General features: G+C 43.8%; 1 protein-coding gene across 1 annotated transcript; it reads left to right on the top strand.

Annotated features, from left to right (window-relative positions):
- The first annotated feature begins 2422 nt into the window (after positions 1-2422).
- LOC138887688 (uncharacterized) lies at positions 2423-3606 on the top strand. The gene is made up of 3 exons (XM_070169465.1): positions 2423-2577; positions 2724-2946; positions 3040-3606. The coding sequence occupies exons 1-3, from the start codon at positions 2423-2425 to the stop codon at positions 3604-3606; spliced, it is 945 nt and encodes a 314-aa protein (XP_070025566.1).
- Positions 3607-21590: the final 17984 nt, after the last annotated feature.

Genomic DNA, 21590 nt, shown 5'->3' with positions numbered 1-21590 from the left:
GACTAAAGCTGCTCTAAAGGAAGGAACAAGTGATGGAATAGGTACTTCTACCCAGGGCAACATGACAGAGAGAATAGAACAAACAGGAAATGACTCTTAAACTTAAAGGGAACCTATCCATGAACATGTTCCACAACAACAAAGAATTGAAGGAACATCAAAGGGAAACCAGTTGGTTGTGAACTCTTATAAGTACCAAAGTTCTCATCCCATTGAGTATATAATCACTAACCCAACCTCTGGAATTAAAACCAGATCTTCATTAAAGAATCCTTATGTTTTTTATGCTTTCTTATCTCTTATTGAACCTAAAAATGTTGTTGAGACTTTGCAGGATGCAGACTGGGTAAATGCAATACAAGATGAACTCAACCAATTCGAATGGAGTCAAGTTTGGCATCTGGTACCAAGACCCAAAGACAGATCAGTAATTAGCACAAAATGGATCTTCAGAAACAAACTTGATGAAGATGGAACAGTTACATAGAATAAGGCAAGATTGGTGGTTCAAGGATATAGCCAAGAGGAGGGCATAGACTATGATGAAACCTTTGCTCCAGTTGCAAGGTTGGAAGCAATAAGACTCCTCATAGCATTTGTTGCTTACATGGAATTCACCCTTCACCATATGGACGTCAAAAGTGCCTTCTTCAATGGCTATTTAAAGGAAGAAGTATTTGTCAAGCAACCTCCAAGGTTTGAAATCAAAGAGTATCCTGATCATGTGTACAAACTTGACAATGCACTCTATGGGCTCAAGTAGGCTCCTAGGGCATGGTATGAAAGGTTATCAAAATTTCTGCTTGAGCATGGCTACAAGAGAGGTAAAATTATAACACTTTATTCTTGAAGGAAAAAGGTAAAGAACTCTTAGTAGTGCAGATATATGTTGATGATATAATCTTTGGAGCAACTACTGATAAGCTAAGTAAAGAATTTTCTAAACTAATGAGGAGTGAATTTGAAGTGAGTATGATGGGTGAGCTTAATTTCTTTTTAGGCTTACAAATTAAACAATACTAAAATAGAACTATGATCCATCAGTAGAAATATGTGAAACAGTTGCTTAAAAGGTTTAAAATAGAATAATCAAAAGAAATCGACACTCCTATAGCAACATCCACGAAATTGAATATAGATGAACTTGGTTCATCTGTTGATCATAAGTTGTATATGGGAATAATTGGTTCTCTTTATAACTCACTGCTAGCAGACCTGACGTTATTTTCAGTGTAGGCCTTTGTGCTCGATTTCAGGCAAATCCAAAGGAGTCCCACTTGACTGTTGTCAAGAAAATCTTGAGATACATAAAAGGCACCACTGACCTATGTCTTTGATATGCAAAAGGTTGTAATTTCAACCTGGTAGGATATGTTGACGCTGATTATGAAGGTTTTCTTATGGATAGGAAGAGCACCTCAGTTATGGAACACTTTCTAGGTTCATGTCTTGGGATACGAAAAAGCAAAATTCAGTGGCCTTATCAACTGCTGAAACTGAGTATGTTGTTACTGTTTCATGTTGTGCTCAATTGTTGTAGATCAAACAGCAATTAATGGAATTTGGAATTGATGTTGGTTGTATCCCTATATTTGTGATAACACTAGTGCCATTAGTATGACAAAGAACCGGTTCATCATAAGAGAACTAAGCACGTAGATGTTACCATTTTTGAGGGATAATTATGAGAAGGGTTTGATCATTGTGGAGTTTTGTGCTACTGACAAGCAAATAGCTGACATCTTCACAAAAACTTTAAGTAGAGATCACTTTGAAAGGAATAGATTGGAATTAGGGATGATTAAGATCACCTAAAAGGACGAGTTCAAGTTAAATGAAAAAAAATTGAAAAAAACAATATTTTTGGTTAGAAAGTTTGTAAATTGTGTATATAATTAGATTAAGTCTTCTCAGTCTCATACTATCAATATACTCCTATGCTATATGCTAAAATAACTCATTAATCTCTAATGATATTTCTCTAATTTTGCAAATTTAGACTTACACAAGAGAATTCTCGATGAAGAACCTGGTTTATTATCAAGATTACTTGGTATGTTTTCTACACTTTGCATACTTTGAAATAATAATATTCGGGTCATGAGGAGAGTCCTACCTAATTCCAAACTTCTTTTAGACTTATCCGTTACAAGTGAACCAATTCCGTTCAAAAGAGTCTCAAACGAATTAAAGTACCTATATTCTAGGGATACACTCCAACGTCTCTTCAAAACTGAATTTCAGTTTGATTAGACTTCTAAGAGTCTGAAAAGCTGGCGTTACCCCATTAATTACTCCTCTTTCAATTGATCAGCTTTAGTGTATTCGTTACATTATCTCTCTCAGGTCGTCAAAAACTCTCATTCTTTATCATCTCCCAAACACAATCTAATTCTCTTCTATTCCATACCCAAGCACAGAAATGGCCAACACTCCTGAAAACCTTTCATCACCACCACAGGAAGCCACTTCCACACCTTCTACCACTCCTTCAACCGCACCACTCTCTAAGAAAATTAGAGTAAAGATGATGGCTCGTAAGATTTTTGATGTAGGAGAGCAGATCAAGAAAAGCAGGTAGGGAAGAAGAATCCCAGAAATCTGATGAGTCTTTCAAATCTGCTACTGAGGGGGAAGAAATTGTTTCTTTTGAAACAGGTATCATCTGGACTTAGAGTCTCTTCTGAAACTATCTCTTATGTTTCTACAAATTTGGAGAATAGGTTTGTGCTGGTAGGATCTATAGAATGTGATGAATCTATAGAGCCAGGAAAGGTTGGAGGCAAAAATAAAAAAGGAAAAGAAAAGGAGAGTGAGGGTGCTCGGAGTACTGTGAGGGGAAAGGGTAAAAGAGTGGTTGATTCTTTACGCACTCCTATGAGTTTAACCAAAGACACAGGTGCAATGGTTGTTTGGGGAGAGAAATCTGGTGGAATAGAGGAGAGTGTAAAGAAAACATAGGGAAGTGGGCCTGGCGAAGCTGCTGAAGGGTTGGTTCAACTTGGGAAAAATGTAGATGAACATGTTCTACCTGAACAGGAAACCCTAGTAGACCTACTGAAAAAGGTGACTGAGAGTTATAACCCAAATAAGAAGAGAAATTCAAAGTCTAAAACCCTTGGCACTGCTAGGGCAAACAAGAAAAGGGAGGTTGCCCCATCTGTTACTGTTGAAATTCCTCCCACAAGAGGTAGATCCACAAGAAGACAGAAAAAGCAGATTGAGGCAGAACTGGAGAAAGCCTTGGAAGAAAGTAGAAGAAAAGCAGTTGCTAAGGGAAAGAAAAATATGAGTGAGCCTGTTGAGGCTGTTGATCTTGATGAGATGGACCTAGTTCTTCGAGATGAAGATGATACTGAAAAAGTGAAGATTCTGACTCCCAAACCCAAGAAAGCCAAGACTTCCACTAAGAAGTCTGTTTCGGAGTCAAACTCTGCTGAACCATCCACCTTGGCAAAAAAAACAAGGTCTGTTGTGAAGTCAAAACAAGTGAAAATGGTTGAGGAAAAAGAATGGAGTGGAGAAGAAGAAGATGGTTCTAATGCTGAGAAAGATAAGATGGCTAAGTTTGGCAAGAGAACTATCTTAAAAGGCATACTCATCTAGGACTTAGAAGAGGAAGGAATGGTGTTGCTATTGAAGAAGTTGGAGTTGCAAGGCTGGAAGGACATTATCCTTCAGATGGATGGCATGTTGACCAGGAATGAAATTGTTGAGTTAATGGCAAATACTAAGGTGAAAAATGGAAGGGTTGCCAGTATGGTGAAAGGAGTGCAAGTCTCTTTCGATGTTAAGGAGTTGGGATAATTCTGGGTGTACCTGCTGAGGGGTACAATGACTGTACAAATTTAAGTGGCCAAACATAGAAAATCTTCCTACTGCCCTGGCCATTACCAGAAAATTCAGTAACAATGAGGAGGAATTTGAGCCCAAGGCTGTGTACAAGAGTGAGATGAAGCCACCCCACAAAGTGGTGCTCGAATTTGTCAACAAATGTGTTCTGCCAAGGTAGAAAAGGAGGCACATTGCAAACTTCATGGACTTTGTCCGGATGGAGTGTTTGGATAGTGGGATGAAAATTAATTGGCCTTGATTTAATAATCCATCTTCTTGATAGGGTAATAAATGGCACCAAGACTCATGTTATTCCCTATGGCTTCATTGTCACAACTGTACTTGTACATTTCAAGGTACCTATGAAGAAGTGGGAGGTTAGTACAAGCAAGGATCATTTTGGGGCAAATACTCTGCTTGCTTGTGACTATGAAGTCCATGCCACTCCTAAAGAACTTGGTTCATCCAAGAAGGTACCAGTGAATATCAAGGTACGAGCCTTGGTAAAAGAAAGTGGGGCTAAGGATGTTGAGATTGAGAGGTTAAAAGAAGAGGTTGACAGAGGTGGAGACTGAGAGAGATGCTCTCAGAACTGAGCTGGCAAGAGAAAATGAGAAGAATGATGGTATTCCTTAGGATATGCTGAAACTCCTCCAAGCCAAAAACTGTCACGACCCTGATTTCCCACCCTCGGGAGTCGCGATGGAGCCTACTAATGAGAGCTAGGCAAGCCAATCCTTAACTACTTACATCATTAACAATTACTTCTTTTCACAATTTTCGGCGATAGCATAAAAGCAACGGAATTAAATAAATATGTGGAAGACTTAAATTTAAAGAAAACTGAACAATAATGCGAGAATCAACATATGCCTCTACCCAAGAACTGGTGTCACATTACTCACGAACTTCTAAGAGTGCTAAATACAACCATTTGAAAGAAAATATAAATTGTTTGTCTCGAATATATGAGATAACAGACGGAAATAAAAGATAGAGGAGATGTCGGGCCTGCGAACGCCTACAAGGCTACCTCAGTGTCTCCCTAGACTGAAGGCTGGCTCCCGCACTACTGCTGCTATCCAAAACCTGGATCTGTGCAAAAGAGCACAGAGAGTAGTATCAGCACAACTGGCCCCATGTGCTGGTAAGTGTCTGGCCTAACCCCGGCGAGGTAGTGACGAGGCTAGGACCAGACTCCAGATAAACCTGTACAGTTATATAATATATGACGGAAAAGTAAACAAGTAATAAGCAGCTAAAGCTGGGGAAGGGGAACATGCTTTGGGGATAGCAGTTAAAAGAAATAACAGGGAATAATAAGGAAGCTAGCACTATAACTTCTATCACAAATGAAGAAAATAAAGGCAACTTTCACTTTCAGTTTCCTCTTGTTGCAGGCGTGCAACCCGATCCCATTTCTCATATCTCATGGTAGGCGTACCACCCGCTCCTATTTCATTCATTCTCGTGGTAGGCGTACCACCCGGTCCCATTTCATTATATCTTGTGGTAGGCGTACCACCCGCTCCCATTTCATAATATCTTATGGTAGGTGTACCAACCGCTCCCATTTCATCAATCTTGTGGTAGGCGTACCACCCACTCCCATTTCATTCTATCTCGTGGTAGGCGTACCACCCGCTCCTATTTCATTATATCTTGTGGTAGGCGTACCACCTTCTCCCATTTCATTCTATCTCGTGGTAGGCGTACCACCCACTCCCATTTCATAATATCTTGTGGTAGGCGTACCACCCGCTCCCATTTCATCAATCTTGTGGTCGGCGTACCACCCGCTCCCATTTCATAATATCTTGTGGTAGGCGTACCACCCGCTCCCATTTCAGTTCATCACACAATCACAAGAAATCCCGGCAAGGGAACATAAGTAATATAATAACTTCCCGATAAGGGAACAAGGATATCAAAATAGTCATCCCGGCAAGGGAGAATCAGCTATAACCAATCTCACTTTGCTAGTACTCAGTTCAATTAATGGAAATACTTAATCATAGAGGATCATTAATTAAAGTATACAAGGTGTCATTCAAAAACACAACAACTTTCAAGTTAAGACCCACGGTCATGCTTGACACCAACGTATAGATACTCGTCACCATGCCTTATATGTCGTACTCAACAAGAAGCAAGTAGCAAATATGACTCAACTCCTAATCCCTCAAGCTAGGGTTAAACCAAATACTTACCTCTATGCCTTGAACACCACTCAAGTCTCAATTATAGCTTTACATATTGATTCCACCACCAATCCGCTCGAATCTAGTCATAAGTTACTTAATCACATTAATAAATGCTAAATGAATCAACCCCAATGCATGAAAATGAGTTTTCCAAAGTTTTACCCAAAATTCAAAATTCACCTCCTAGCCTACGTGGTCGCAACCCAAGGTTCGTACCAAAACCCGATTACCCATTCCCCTACAAATTCAAATATATGGTTTGTTTTGAAATCGGACCTCAAATTGAGGTCCAAATCCCTAATTTTAGAAAAACCTAGGTTCTACCCACATCACCCAATTTCCCCATGAAAATCTTTGATTTGAAGTTAAAATCATGTTAAAAGATGTTAAGAAGTGAAGAAAATAAGTTAGAAATCACTTACCAATCGTTTCGGAGAAGAAAAGTTGTTTGGAAAATCGCCTTTTATGTTTTGGAGTTTTGAAAAGTGTAAAATAACTGAAATATTCACGTGTATTTATACCCCTCTAAAGTTCCCACCGCGGACCGCGCAAGAAGGACCGTGGCCGCGCAGGCTCCCTGAAGACTTGCGGATCATTGCCTCGTGCGGACCGCACCAAGCTGACCGCGGCCGCACAACACCCACCACGGACCGCTCAAGGCGACCGCGGCCGCGCTGGCCCCTCCGTGGCCGCACGTGATTGCTCGCGGACCACGCAAGAGGGTTCAGAGACCTGTCAAAACTCCTGAACCTGCAACATCTGATCTTCTAAAGCCTAAGGCATCCCTGAACCTACTAGAAACTCACCCGAGCCCTCGAAACTCTAAACCAAGCATGCACACTACCTCAAAAACACCCTACGAACATATTCGTGTGATCACATCACCAATATAATATCATGAACATCGAATTGAGATTCAAGATCCATGAAATTTCTCAAATTTCCTTTTAAACATCAATTTTCCCAATTTGGGTCTGGATCACGTCAAACGACGTCTGTTTTTACCAAACTTTACAGGACTGATTCAAAACATATATAAGACTCGTACCGGGCATCGGAACCAAAATACGGGCCCGATACCATTGCTTTCTAATCAGATTTCATTTCCATTTTCTTTAAACATTTTCAGAGAACAATTTCTTTTAAAAATTAATAACTCAGGCTGGGGACCTCGGAATTCGATTCCGGGCATACGCCCGAGTCCCATATTTTCCTACAAACCCTCTGGGATCGTCAAATCATGGTTCCGGGTTCGTTTACCTAAAATGTTGACCGAAGTCAAATTTATTCATTTCAAGGTCAAAACTTAGCAATTTTCACAAGATTTTACATTTAAGCTTTCCGGCTACGCGCCCGGACTATGCACACAAATCGAGGCGACTCTAAATTAGGTTTTCAGGGCCTCGGAGACACAGATTTCAATTAGAAACAGGTGATGACCCTTTTTGGTTCGTCACATTCTCCACCTCTAAAACAATCATTCGTCCTCAAACGGACAGAAGAAGGAAGTACCTGAGTCGGGGAAAAGATGAGGATACCGGTCCCGCATATCGGACTCGGACTCCTAGGTTGATGCCTCAGGGGGCTGACCTCTCCACTGAACACGAACCGAAGGAAAACTCTTCCACCTTAGCTAGCGAACATGTCGGTCTAGAATAGCCACCAGCACCTCCTCATACGACAAATCCTTGTCCAACTGGACAGTGTCGAAATATAACACGTGGGATGTATTGCCGTGATATTTCCGAAGCATGGACACATGAAACACTAGATGCACAGCTGATAAGCTAGGCAGCAATGCAAGTCTATAAGCCACCTCTCCCACTCGATCAAGGATCTCAAATAGACCAATGAACCTAGGGCTAAGCTTGCCCTTCTTCCCAAATCTCATCACGCCCTTCATAGGCGACACTCGGAGCAACACCCGCTCACTAACCATAAAAGCCACGTCTCGAACCTTACAATCTGCATAGCTCTTTTGCCTGGACTAAGCTGTATGAAGCCTATCCTGAATGATCCTGACCTTGTCCAAGGCCTCCTAAACCAAATCTGTACCCAACAACCGAGCCTCTCTCGGCTCAAACCATCCAACCAGAGATCGACACCGCCTACCATATAAAGCCTCATAAGGAGCCATCTAGATACTCGACAGGTAGCTGTTGTTGTAGGCAAACTCTGCTAAAGGCAAGAACTGATCCCACGAACCTCCAAAGTCAATAACACAAGATCAGAGCATATCCTCCAATATCTGAATAGTCCGCTCGGACTGTCCATCCGTCTGAGGATGAAATGTTGTACTCAACTTAACCTGGGTACCTAACCCTCGCTGAACTGCTCTCTAGAAACGCGAGGCGAACTGCGTACCTCGGTCCGAAATGATAGATATCGGCACACCATGAAGATGAACAATCTCCCGGATATAGATCTCAGCTAACCTCTCGGACGAATAGGAGACTACCACAGGAATGAAATGCGCTGACTTGGTCAGCCTATCAACAATGACCCAAACTGCATCGAACTTCTTCCGGGTCAACGGAAGTCCAGTAACGAAGTCCATAGTGATTCTCTCCCACTTCCACTCGGGAAGCTCAATCCTCTGAAATAAACCACCAGGCCTCTGATGCTCATACTTAACCTGCTGACAATTCAAACACCGAGCCACATAGGCAACTATATCCTTCTTCATTCTATGCCACCAATAATGCTGCCGCAAATCCTGATACATCTTCGCGGCACCCGGATAGATAGAGTACCGGGGACTATGGGCCTCCTCTAAAATTAACTCTCGAAGCCCATCCACATTAGGCACACAAACTTGACCCTGCAATCTTAGAACTCCATCATCACCTAAGGTAACCTGCTTGGCACCCCCACACTGCACCGTGTCTCTAAGGACACACAAATGGGGATCATCAAACTGCCGATCACGGATACGCTCCAATAACAAAGAACGAGCGGCCGTGTAAGCTAATACTCAACTAGGCTCAAAAATATCCAACCTCACAAATCGATTGGCCAAAGCCTGAACATCCAAAGCAAGCGTCCTCTCACCGACTGGAATATAAGCAAGACTGCCCATACTGGCTGACTTTCTACTCAAAGCATCGGCCACCACGTTGGCCTTTCCCGGGTGATATAGGATAGTGATGTCATAATCTTTCAACAACTTCAACCATCTCATCTGGCTCAAATTCAACTCCTTTTGCTTGAACAAATATTGAAGACTCTTATGATCCGTGAACACCTCACATGACACACCATATAGGTAATGCCTCCAAATCTTCAATGCGTGAACAATGGCTACCAACTCCAAATCATGCACTGGATAGTTCTTCTCATGAACCTTCAGCTGCCTCGAAGCATAGGCAATGACCTTGCCATCCTGTATCAATACTGCACCAACTCCAATGCGAGATACGTCATAATAAACGATGTAAGGACCTGAACCTGTGGGCAAAACTAACACCGGCGCCGTAGACATGGCTGTCTTGAGCCTCTAAAAATCTCACCTCACACTCGTCCGACCATCTAAACTGGGCACCCTTCTGGGTCAACCAGGTCATCGGGGCTGCAACAGATGAGAACCCCTCCACGAACCGATGATAGTAGCCTGCCAATCCCAAGAAACTCCAAATCTCTATAGCTGATGCTGGTCTAGGCCAGTTCTTGACTGCCTCAATCTTCTTTGGATCAACCTAAATACCCTCTGCTGATACAAAGTGACCCAGGAATGCCACTGAGCTCAACCAGAACTCACACTTTGAGAACTTAGCATATAAGTGACTATCCTTCAGAGTCTGAAGAACCACTCTGAGGTGTTGCTCGTGCTCCTCCTGGTTGCGGTAATATATCAGGATATCATCAATAAAGACTATCATGAACAAGTCTAAATAAGTCCTAAACACTCGGTTCATCAACTCCATAAATGTTGTCGGGGCATTGGTCAACCCGAATAACATAACCAAGAACTCATAATGCCCGTACCGAGTGTGGAAAGCTGTTTTAGGGACATCAGATGCCCTAATTCTCAACTGGTGGTAGCCATATCTCAAGTCAATCTTTCAAAATACCTTGGAACCCTGAAGCTGATCGAACAATCATCAATCCTCGACAGTGGATACTTATTCTTAATTGTAACCTTGTTCAATTGCCGGTAATCAATGCACATTCTAATCGAACTATCCTTTTTCTTTACAAACAAAACCGGCGCACCCCAAGGCGAAATGTTGGGTCTAATGAAACCCTTCTCAAGCAAATCCTGCAACTATTCCTTTAACTCTTTCAACTCCGGCAGGTCCATACGATATGGCAGAATAGAAATGGGCTGAGTGTCCGGAGCTAGATCAATGTAGAAATCAATATCCCGATCGGGTGGCATCCCCGACAGGTTTGAAGGGAAAACCTCAGGAAACTCACGAACCACGGGCATGGAATCAATATAGGGAACCTCAGCACTAGAGTCACGAACATAAGCCAAATATGCCAAACACCCCTTCTCGACCATACGCCGAGCCTTCACATACGAAATAACACTTCGAGTAGAATGACCAGGAGTCCATCTCCACTCTAAACGGGGCAAACCCGGTAAGGCTAAGGTCACGGTCTTGGCATGGCAATTCAAGATAGAATGGTACGGGGATAACCAATCTATTCCCAATATAACATCAAAGTCGACCATGTCTAAAAGCAACAAATCAACACGGGTCTCAAGACCCCCAAACACTATAATACAAGAACGATGAACTCGGTCGACCACAATAGAATCACCCACCAGTGTAGACACATAAACAGGAATACTCAATGAATCACTAGGCATGACCAGGTATGGGGCAAAATAAGATGACATGTACGAATGTGTAGACCCTAGATCAAATAGCACTGAAGCATCTATATCACAAACTAGTATAGTACCTGTAATGACTGCATCTGAAGACTCAGCCTCGGACCTGGTTGGAAGTGCATAACATCGGGGCTGGGCCCCACCACCCTGAACTACCTCTCTTGGACGGCCTGCTGTTGGTTGGCCTCCACCTCTGGCGGCTTGAGCTCCACCTCTAGGACCTCTACCTCCACCTCTAACACCTCTGCCCCTGCCTCTAGTTGACTGGGCAGGCTATGGGACATCTGGTACCTGTACCATAGCACGAGAACCCTGATGTAGAGAACTGCTCGAAGCTCGAGGGAAATACCTAGCAATGTGCCTCGTGCCACCACAAGTAAAACAAGCCCTCGGTTGCTGGGGCTGATGACCATGGAAACTCTGAAGCGGCGATGCACAAATAGGTGTTGATGGTGCACTGTAAGGCTGCTGATCAGAATAGTGCGTCTGAGAACCACAACCACCTGAAGTACCATAGGTGACCTAAAGAGCTGACTGAAAGGGCCTAGGAGGATAGCCTCTACCATATGAATCTCTACCTCCAGATGAGGTACCACTGAATCTACCTGAATGACGGGGCCGCTTATCCGACCCATGACCACCTCCCTGTGACAGAACCATCTCAACTCTATGGGCCACATTGGCCGCCTCCTGAAATGTAATCTCAGTCCCGGCCTCCTTGTTCATCTGAAGACGAATTGGCTGAATAAGACCATCAATAAACCTCCTCACCCTCTCTCTCTCGGTGAGAAGTATGACAAGAGCATGGCGAGCTAGATCGATGAACCTGGTCTCATATTGAGTGACCGTCATGGAACCCTGCTGAAGGCGCTCAAACTGCCTCCGATAGGCTTCTCTCTGTGTCACGGGGAGAAACTTCTCCAGAAACATCACTAAAAACTACTCCCATGTCAAATATGGCGATCCGGCTGGTCTCGCTAAGCAATAATCCCTCCACCAAGTCTTGGCGGATCCAGCTAAGCGAAATACAGCAAAATCGACTCCATTGGTCTCAACAATGCCCATGTTGTGGGAGCTGCTGGGCCCACCAGACCTGAGTTGGGCCCACCGGAACTGTTGGGGCTGGAACTTCCTCCTCAAAATCAACCTAAGGCTCCGCCACTGGTGTCGCTGCTCGGGGCTGAGCTCTGCCCCTACCTCGGCCTCTAGCACGGCCTCGGCCTCGCCCTCTGCCCCTAGTGGGAACTGCTGTAGGGGGCTCGAACTGCTGAGCAGTAGATGACGAAGCGCGTGTTCTCGCCATCTGCGAAGAACAGAGTAGAAGTTCAATTAGCATTTGAGGAACAAATCCGCACGACAAGAAAGAACAAAAGTGAAGTTTTCGTAACTCGGTAGCCTCTAGGGGATAAATACAGACGTCTCTGTACCGATCCCTCAGAATCTACTAAGCTTGTCCGTGAGTTGTGAGGCCTATGTAATCTAGAGCTCTGATACCAACTTGTCAAGACCCGGATTTCCCACCCTCGGGAGTCGTCATGCCGCCTACTAATGAGAGCAAGGAAAGCCAATCCTTATCTTCTTACATCGTTAACAATTACTTATTTTAACAATTTTCGGCAATAGCATAAAAGCAGCGGAATTCAATAAATATGCGGAAGACTTAAATTTAAAGAAAATTGAACAATAATGCGAGAATCAACATATGCCTCTACCCAAAAACTGGTGTCACATTACTCACGAACTTCTAAGAGTGCTAAATACAACCGTTTGAAAGAAAATATAAATTGTTTGTCTCGAATATATGAGATAACAGACGGAAAAAAAAGATAGAGGAGACGTCGGGCTTGCGAATGCCTGCAAGACTACCTCAGTGTCTCACTAGACTGAAGGCTGGCTACCGCGCTACTGTTGTTGTCCAAAACCTGGGTCTGTGCAAAAGAGCATAGAGCGTAGTATCAGCACAACCGGCCCCATGTGCTGGTAAGTGTCTGGCCTAACCCCGGCGAGGTAGTGACGAGGCTAGGACCATACTCCAGATAAACCTGTACAGTTATATAATATATGGCGGAAAATTAAACAAGTGATAAGCAGTTAAAGCTGGGGAAGGGGAACATGCTTCGGGGATAGCAGTTAAAACAAATAATAGGGAATAATAAGGAATCTAGCACTATAACTTCTATCACAAATGAAGAAAATAAAGGCAACTTTCACTTTTAGTTTCCTCTTGTTGCAGGCGTGCAACCCGATCCCATTTCTCATATCTCATGGTAGGCATTGATAACTGTGATTTCTACATGTTTTATACTCATTCTTACCTAAGCTTTGTGCATTGACTGCCATAAATTAGTCCTAAAATGCTTACAAGTTGCGCTTGATTGCAGGTTTGAGCAACAAGATGACAAATACTAAAGATCGGCTCAAAAAGGAGTGAATCTGCCAAGTGTCAAAAGACAACAAAAGGGGGGAACAAAATAACCTGTGTGGTCCGCACTGTTTTGTCACGCGGCCGCACAGGAGAGTTCAGAGGCTGGGCATTTTCAAGGTCAACCTGCGCGGTCCGCGCTCTTTTTCACGCGGTCCGCGCCCCTTTCCGTGCGGTCCACGCCCCTTTTCATGTGGTCCGCACCTAAGAGTGTTAGAGACTCAATCATTCAAGGCAAAAGCCCACGCGGCCACACACCTAATTAGTGCGGTCCGCATGGATGAAGTTCACGCGGCCGCGTGCCACTTTTGTGCGTTCCGCGTCCCCAGTGCCAGAAGCAAGATATGAAGACCCAAAACCCTCCACGGCCGCGCGTCATTTGTGCGCGGTCCGCGCCAGACCCTCAGGGGTATTTTTGTCCGGTTTTTCCTGTGTAGTATAAATAGAACATTTTACTTTTTAGGAGCAGTTTTTAGATTCTATTTCTGGGCGGATAGTAGCTGAGCTCGTGAGACTCATATTTTGGCCTATCTTGGGCATTTTTATCTTAGTTTTCATCATAGATTATTGTAGTTTAACATTAGCAATTAATTAATATGGTTGTTTCATCTTCTATTTCTTCAATTTTTGTTTCTATTATGGCTAGGGTTGTGGCTCAACCCTAGTGTGGGTAATTAATGGGTGTTAATGTTTAGTGCATGAATGATGTTGGGTATTTGTTATTTGGATTAATCTTATGTTTTCATTAAGATTTGGTGGTTGCAAACACTAAGTCTATCTTAGTGAGTCTTGACTCCTCTTGAGAAAGAGAGTCTATAACCCCAAGATTAATTCCAACAAGGAATTGGGATGGACCCATGAGAATGGTAGTCCCAATTAATGGGTTAAACCTCGAGAGAGTAATTACCCAATTTGAACCATAAGTTGCTTGGGCAAATTGGCCTACCCAATTGGTCTCGAGAGAGTCAATTGGGCAAAATCACTCTCTCTACCGAGAGGTGTGAGAGTGGGTGCAAAAGTGCAACGGTTATAGCATAAGTCTCATATTCATCATTCTTGCATTAGGAATCTCTACCCGTTAGTTGACCATCTAGGTACATGCCACGACCCTAGTGCCTTTCTCTATATTGCATATAACTTAGAATTAATATCTTAGCATAACTTAGCTTTAAATTTGTAGTTGATATATTGAATTGATAATCAAAAGAAAACCAAAACTGTTAGAAGATCAATTAGGAGCTAAAACATAGTCCTAGACCATACAAACACTCAACTCCAAATAGAAGCTCCTGTGGAAAATTGACCTCGATACCGCTATTGGGTAAAAGTATTAGCACCCACTCTTCCTTAGGTTAAGTTCGTTGCGATCACTTTTTGGCGCCGTTGCCGGGGAGCTTTACGGTGTTGACTATTTGTGTAGCTAGTATTGTGTTTCGCTTCTCTTTCCTTCTTATTTACTGACTTTGTTGTGTCGATCAATCAAGTACAATGGCTCTTAATGCAAATGACCCTCTCGGCAATGTGATAGCGGGGGAGGAGGTAGAGGATCTAGAACAAGATGAGGTCTTACCTCAACTCCCACGGAGAGGCCGGCATGTCAATATAGATGTAAATGAGAACAACAACATTCCAGACCCTCCTCCGACGCCACCGAGAGTGGTTCCCAGAGTTCTACCAAATCAAAGATACGCCAGTGCTATTGTTCCTCCCCGAATCCGGGCGGGGAACTTTCAAATCACAAATGTTATGCTGACCTTGCTCGAGCAAAGAGGTTATTTCACGGGTGCCTCCAATCAAAATGCCTACAAGCACTTGAAGGGGTTCGTGGATACATGTTGGGGTAGCAAGCAGACAAACGTGTCCGAGGATGCGTTGAGATTGAGGCTTTTCCCGTTTTCTCTTCGGGGTAAAGCATTGGATTGGTTAGAAAGGCTCCCCAATCATTCTATTACAACATGGGATGAATTGGCGGACAAATTTATTGCCAAGTTCTTCTCTCCAAGTCATATGGCAGCTCTTCGGGATGAAATTCTAGCTTTCAAGCAAGAGCCAACGGAACCTTTGCATGAGATATGGGAAAGATATAGAACAATGGTGAAAGAGTGCCCTAATAACGACATGACCGAGGCTATGATTCAACAAACTTTTTATCGGGGCATCAACACCACAAATCAATGCATTGTGAACCAATTGGCCGGAGGGAATTTTATGAAACTTTCTTACCAAGAGGCATGTGATGTACTTGATGAAATGGCCGACACCTCTTTGTCATGGCAAAGCCGAGCAAACGTTCCCCAAGGTGACCCCACGGTCATCCATTTGCACAAGGAATTGCACGATCATGGCCAAGCTATAGCCGAGCTTACCACAACTATGAATCAATTGGCAAAGGCGCAATTGCAACAAGTCAAAAACCCGCGCCAAGTCAACGCAATGGAAGATGTTTCTATGTTGAAAAGGAGGCAAAGAGGACAACAACCTCAAGGTAATTGTGAAAAATATGACAACAACAATGATGGTAGTGGATATTCGAATGAAGGTTTTGATGACCAAAGTGAGGAAGTCCAATATATCAACAACTACCAGGGGAATAGAGGTAATCAAGGGAATCAACAATGGAGACCCCAAGGTAATTGGGGCAATCAACAAGGTGGCAATTGGAATTACAACAACAATCAAGGAGGCAATTGGGGGAACAATAATTCGGGGAATCAAGGTAATTGGAACGGGAACAACAATGGTGGACAAGGTAATAGGGGGCAAGGCTTTCAAAGGCTCCCAATGTATCAACAACCCAATAACCCGCCTCCGTTTCAATCTCAAGGGTCGAGTTCGACGGGCAATGACATGGGTCGAATAGAGAGCATGTTCGAGCAAATGATGAAAAAGAGTCAAGATTCCGAGGCCCAATTAGCTTCGCATAACACATATATCCGGAACTTTGAAGTGCTATTAGGCCAAATCTCTCAGTCTTTAAATACTCGCCCAAAGGGTGCTCTACCAAGTGATACGGTAGTAAACCCCAAGGGTGGGCACAATAATCATGTGATGGCAGTGACAACGCAAAGTGGAAAAGGCGGTGATGTGCATGCCTCAAGAGGAAACCAAGTTCCGGTAGATGAAGATGAGTTGCAAAATGATGAGATCCCATTGGTAGTTGAGGATGTTGTTGAACCAAGAGCAAATAATGATGTGAGATTGAAATTGATGAGGGTGAGGAGGAGACTCAAGAGGCCGTGAACCCGTCTAGGGAACACGTCATTGATATGCCCGAACCGGTGGTGCCAAAATCCAAGGCATCCTTGCCTAGACCTCCTCCGCCCTATCCTCAACGATTGGCCAAGCAAAAGGGTGATAACCAATTTAAGAAATTCATTGAAATGATGAAGAGTTTGACTATCAACGTGCCTTTGGTGGAGGCACTCGAGCAAATGCCGGGATACGCAAAGTTCATGAAATATTTAGTTACAAAAAAGAGATCAATGGAGTGTGATACAATCAAGATGACCCATCAAGTGAGCGCAATTGTGCATTCTATGGCTCCGAAACTTGAGGATCCCGGTGCATTCACTATCGCATGTACCATTGGAAGTGACGACTTTGCAAAAGCCCTTTGTGACTTGGGGGCAAGTATCAATTTAATGTCATATTCGGTCTTCAAGACCTTGGGAATCGTACAACCTCGTCCAACTTCTATGAGGTTTCAAATGGCGGACCGGTCAATGAAGCGGCCATTGGGAATTATTGATGATGTCCTTGTTCGTGTTGATAAGTTCATATTGCCGGCCGATTTCGTGATCTTAGATTGCGAAGTGGATTTCGAGGTGCCTATCATTCTTGGAAGGCCCTTCCTAGTTACGGGGAAGGCCTTGGTTGATGTGGAAGCGGGAGAATTGACCTTCCGTGTTGGTGATGAAAAGTGGTGTTCCATGTATGCAAATCAATGAGGCAACCAGATAGCACTGAGGTGTGCTCGTTTGTTGACATTGTCACGACGGTGATAGTGGATGACACAAGCGCAATGGAAAATGTTGAGGACCCACTTGAGGCCATGCTATTGAACATGGATGTTGATGATGATGCTAGAAGGGTGGAGTGTGTGAGCGCATTACATGGCATGGGCTCGTATTCTTATGAACCGAGAAAGTTATATCTTGATGTTGAAAACGACAAAACTCCACCCACCAAGCCATCTATTGAGGAGCCACCGGTGTTGGAGTTGAAACCACTCCCTCCTCACCTCAGGTATGAATTTCTTGGTCCTAATTTCACTTTGCCGGTTATTCTTTCTTCTTGCTTGACTAACGTGCAGGTTGACGCCACTTTGGCGGTTCTTCAAAAGCGCAAGCGGGCGATTGGATGGACCTTGGCGGATATTCGGGGTATTAGCCCCGCGTTTTGCATGCACAAGATAATATTGGAGGACGATGCTAGGCCGTCTCTTGAACATCAAAGGAGACTCAATGAGGCCATGCAAGAGGTGGTTAAAAAGGAAGTCATCAAGTGGCTTGACGCCGGTGTGGTGTATCCAATTTCTGACAGTTCGTGGACTTCTCCGGTACAATGTGTGCCAAAGAAGGGAGGAATGACGGTGGTGACCAATGACAACAATGAACTTATTCTGACACGTACTGTGACGGGTGGAGGGTATGCATGGACTACCGGAAGTTGAACAAGGTGACTAGAAAGGATCATTTCCCATTGCCGTTCTTGGACCAAATGCTTGATCTTCTTGCGGGCCGGGCTTTCTATTGTTTTCTGGATGGGTATTCAGGCTATAACCAAATTCTCATTCCCCCTGAAGACCAAGAAAAGACAACCTTCACATGTCCTTATGGAACATTCACCTTCTCTCGAATGTCATTTGGATTATGTAATGCACCGGTGACCTTCCAACGATGTATGATGGCAATCTTTACCGACATGGTGGAGAACATATTGGAGGTCTTCATGGATGATTTTAGTGTGGTTGGGGACTCATTTGGTGATTGCTTGCAAAACTTGGATCGTGTGTTGGCCCGATGCGAAAACACAAACTTGGTTCTCAATTGGGAGAAATGCCATTTTATGGTAGAAGAAGGAATTGTGTTGGGTCATAAAATTTCAAAAAGAGGGATTGAGGTTGATAAGGAAAAAATTGAGGTTATCTCAAGGCTCCCTCCCCCTACTTTCCTCAAAGGGGTGAGGAGTTTTCTTGGACACGCGGGTTTTTACCGAAGATTCATCAAAGACTTCTCTAAGGTTGTTAACCCGTTGTGTAAATTGCTAGAAAAAGATACAAAATATGTGTTCGATGAAAAATGTATGGAGGCTTTCGAGCTTCTAAAGCACAAGTTGACGACTACCCCCATCATTACCGCATCAAATTGGAGCTTGCCCTTTGAGCTCATGTGCGATGCTTGTGATGTTGCGGTGGGGGTAGTCTTGGGCCAAAGAATCAACAAAATGTTCCATCCGGCGTACTACGCAAGTAAGACAATAAATGAAGCTCAAAGGAACTACACGGTCACCGAGAAGGAATTGCTTGCCATTGTTTTTGCCATGGAGAAGTTTCGCCCATACCTTATGGGGGCCAAAGTGATTATTCATACCAATCACACCGCCCTTAGGTACTTGATGACGAAGAAAGACTCGAAAGCGAGGTTAATAAGATGGGTGCTTCTTCTTCAGGAATTTGATTTGGAGATTGTTGATAGAAAGGGTAGTGAAAATCAAGTGGCGGACCACTTGTTTCGATTGGAGGAGGAAGGGAGGCCTTTGGACGTCCTTGAGATAAATGATGTTTTTCCATATGAACAACGCCTCTCGGTCTCAATGATTTGCCATGATTTGCCAACATTGCCAATTATCTTATTACCGGTGTGATTCAGTATGAGCTCTCTTCTAACCAAAGGAAGAAGCTCAAGCGGGATTGTTTGGACTACTATTGGAATGAGCTGTATCTTTTCAAAATTTGCACCGATGGTGTAATTCGCCGGTGTGTTCCCGAAGAAGAGCAATTGAGTATTGTGGAAGCTTGTCACTCTTCGCCCTATGGTGGCCATCATGGCAGGGCGAGGACGGCGTCTAAAGTGTTGAGTTGTGGTTTCTATTGGCCTTCTTTGTTCAAGGATGCCGGTGACTTTGTGAAAAGATGTGATGAATGCCAACATGCCGGAGGGATTTCGAAGAAAGATGAGATGCCCTTTAACACGATTCTAGAGGTTGACATTTTTTATGTTTGGGGGTAGACTTTATGGGACGATTCGTAAGTTCTTGTGGCAACACCTACATCTTGGTAGTGGTTGATTATGTGTCGAAATGGGTTGAGGCCATAGATTTGCCAAATAATGAAGCTCGAAGTGTGGTGGTGTTCTTGAAAAAGAGTATCTTCACGAGGTTTGGCACTCCACGTGCTATCATCAGTGACGGGGGTTCTCATTTTTGCAACCGGGATTTTGACTCTTTGTTAGCCAAGTATGGGGTAAATCACAAGGTGACCACTCCTTATCATCCTCAAGCGAGTGGTCAAGTTGAGGTGTCCAACCGTGAGATCAAGAGTATTTTGTCCAAGACTGTCAATGCAAATAGGACCGACTGGTCGAAGAAATTGGATGATGCTCTTTGGGCTTATCGTACAGCTTTCAAGACTCCGATTGGTATGTCGCCGTATCGGTTGGTGTTTGGGAAGGCTTGTCATCTTCCTATATAATTGGAACATAAGGCTATGTGGGCCCTGAAAAAGTTGAACTTAGAATGGGATGTCGCGGCAAATCTCTGGGTTGAGCAATTGAATGAACTTGATGAATTTAGGTTTCATGCTTACTACAGCTCGTCCTTGTATAAGGACAAGATGAAGTACCTTCATGACAAGTATGCCCGAGGGAAGGAATTCAAAGTTGGTGACATGGTTCTTCTTTTCAACTCCCGGTTGAGGTTATTTCCGGGCAAGCTGAAGTCTAAGTGGAGCGGCCCATTTGAAGTGGTTGGTGTAACTCCATTTGGTGCCATTGATCTCAAAAATAGGAATGGTGAAGTTTTTCGGGTCAATGGGCATCATGTCAAGTACTATTTAGGAAAGATTGATGATAGCCACATGGTGGAACTCATGCATTTGAAATAACTGTGATGGTAACACGCATCATGCCGCGATGTTAAATCAGGCGCTTCTTGGGAGGCACCCCATGTCTTTTTCTTTTTCTTTGTTTTTCTATTGAAGAGTAGGATTTTTGAGCTGATAATTTATGAAGTGTTGCAGGGATAATGTTGAACCAGTGCAGGGCAAATGTGCAAAAAAATGGTCAGTCTCTGAATATGGCCTACGCGGTCGCGCAGCAAAACAGTGCGGTCCGCGTAGGTGTTAGCAGCTAAAAGGCTGAGACCCAGAAGACCCAGCGCGGCCGCGTGTTAGCAGCTGAAAGGCTGAGACCCAGAAGACCCAGCACGGCCGCGTGACATTTCTGTGCGGTCCGCGCTGGAGGACTAAGAAGTACCAAGTCTCTGACAAAGTCCTACGCGGTCGCGCACCAAAACAGTGCGATCCGCGTGGATTGAACAGCTAAAGTGAAAGATGCAAAATCCAACGCGGTCCGCATCCATTTCTGTGCTGCCGTGCTGGTAGGTGGGTACTGGGTCCCAGGGCTTTTCTATAAATAGAGGCCTTGGTCCTCATTTTAACCTTTTTGCCAATTTTACACCTGAGATATAATTTTCACTGTTCATCAACATTAAGTGTACACATCGTTGAAATCTCATTAATCCCTGGTAACAACTCTCATTCATTTTAATCAGAGTCTAATTTTTGTCTTGTTTAATTGCTCTCCACTAGTGTAACTTCTTACTTTCGTCTTTTTCTTCTTAGTTTAACTGTTAGATTAGATTTTTGTGTGTTTTTATTTAATCATGGGCATGAAATCTTGTTAAATAACAGAGTAGGGACAATTAGGACCCAAGAAGGTGAACAAAATTTGGATTTATTTGAACAAACACCCATCTCAGTTAAATTAGCCCTACGCGGCCGCGCAGTATTTGTGCGCGGTCCGCGTGACTCTGGTAAAGAGATGATGAACCTCTTTGCGCGAACCGCGTACCATTTTTGTGCGGTCCGCGTGAGCCCAGCGCGGCCGCGGTCCAAAACAGTGCGGACCGCGTGTGAAGAGTTCAAAGAGGTCAACATTTGGGTACTTCACCTACGCGGACCGCGTACCAAAACAGTGCGGTCCGCGTGTGTAGAGTTCAGAGAGGTCAACATTTTGGTATTTCACCTACGCGGACCGCGTACCATTTTTGTGCGGTCTGCGCTGAACCAACG

This window comes from Nicotiana sylvestris, chromosome 3 (genome assembly GCF_000393655.2).
Source record: "Nicotiana sylvestris chromosome 3, ASM39365v2, whole genome shotgun sequence".
Lineage (NCBI taxonomy): Eukaryota > Viridiplantae > Streptophyta > Magnoliopsida > Solanales > Solanaceae > Nicotiana > Nicotiana sylvestris.
Note: the sequence above shows the minus strand (reverse complement) of the source record. Positions and strands in the feature narration are given on the sequence as shown.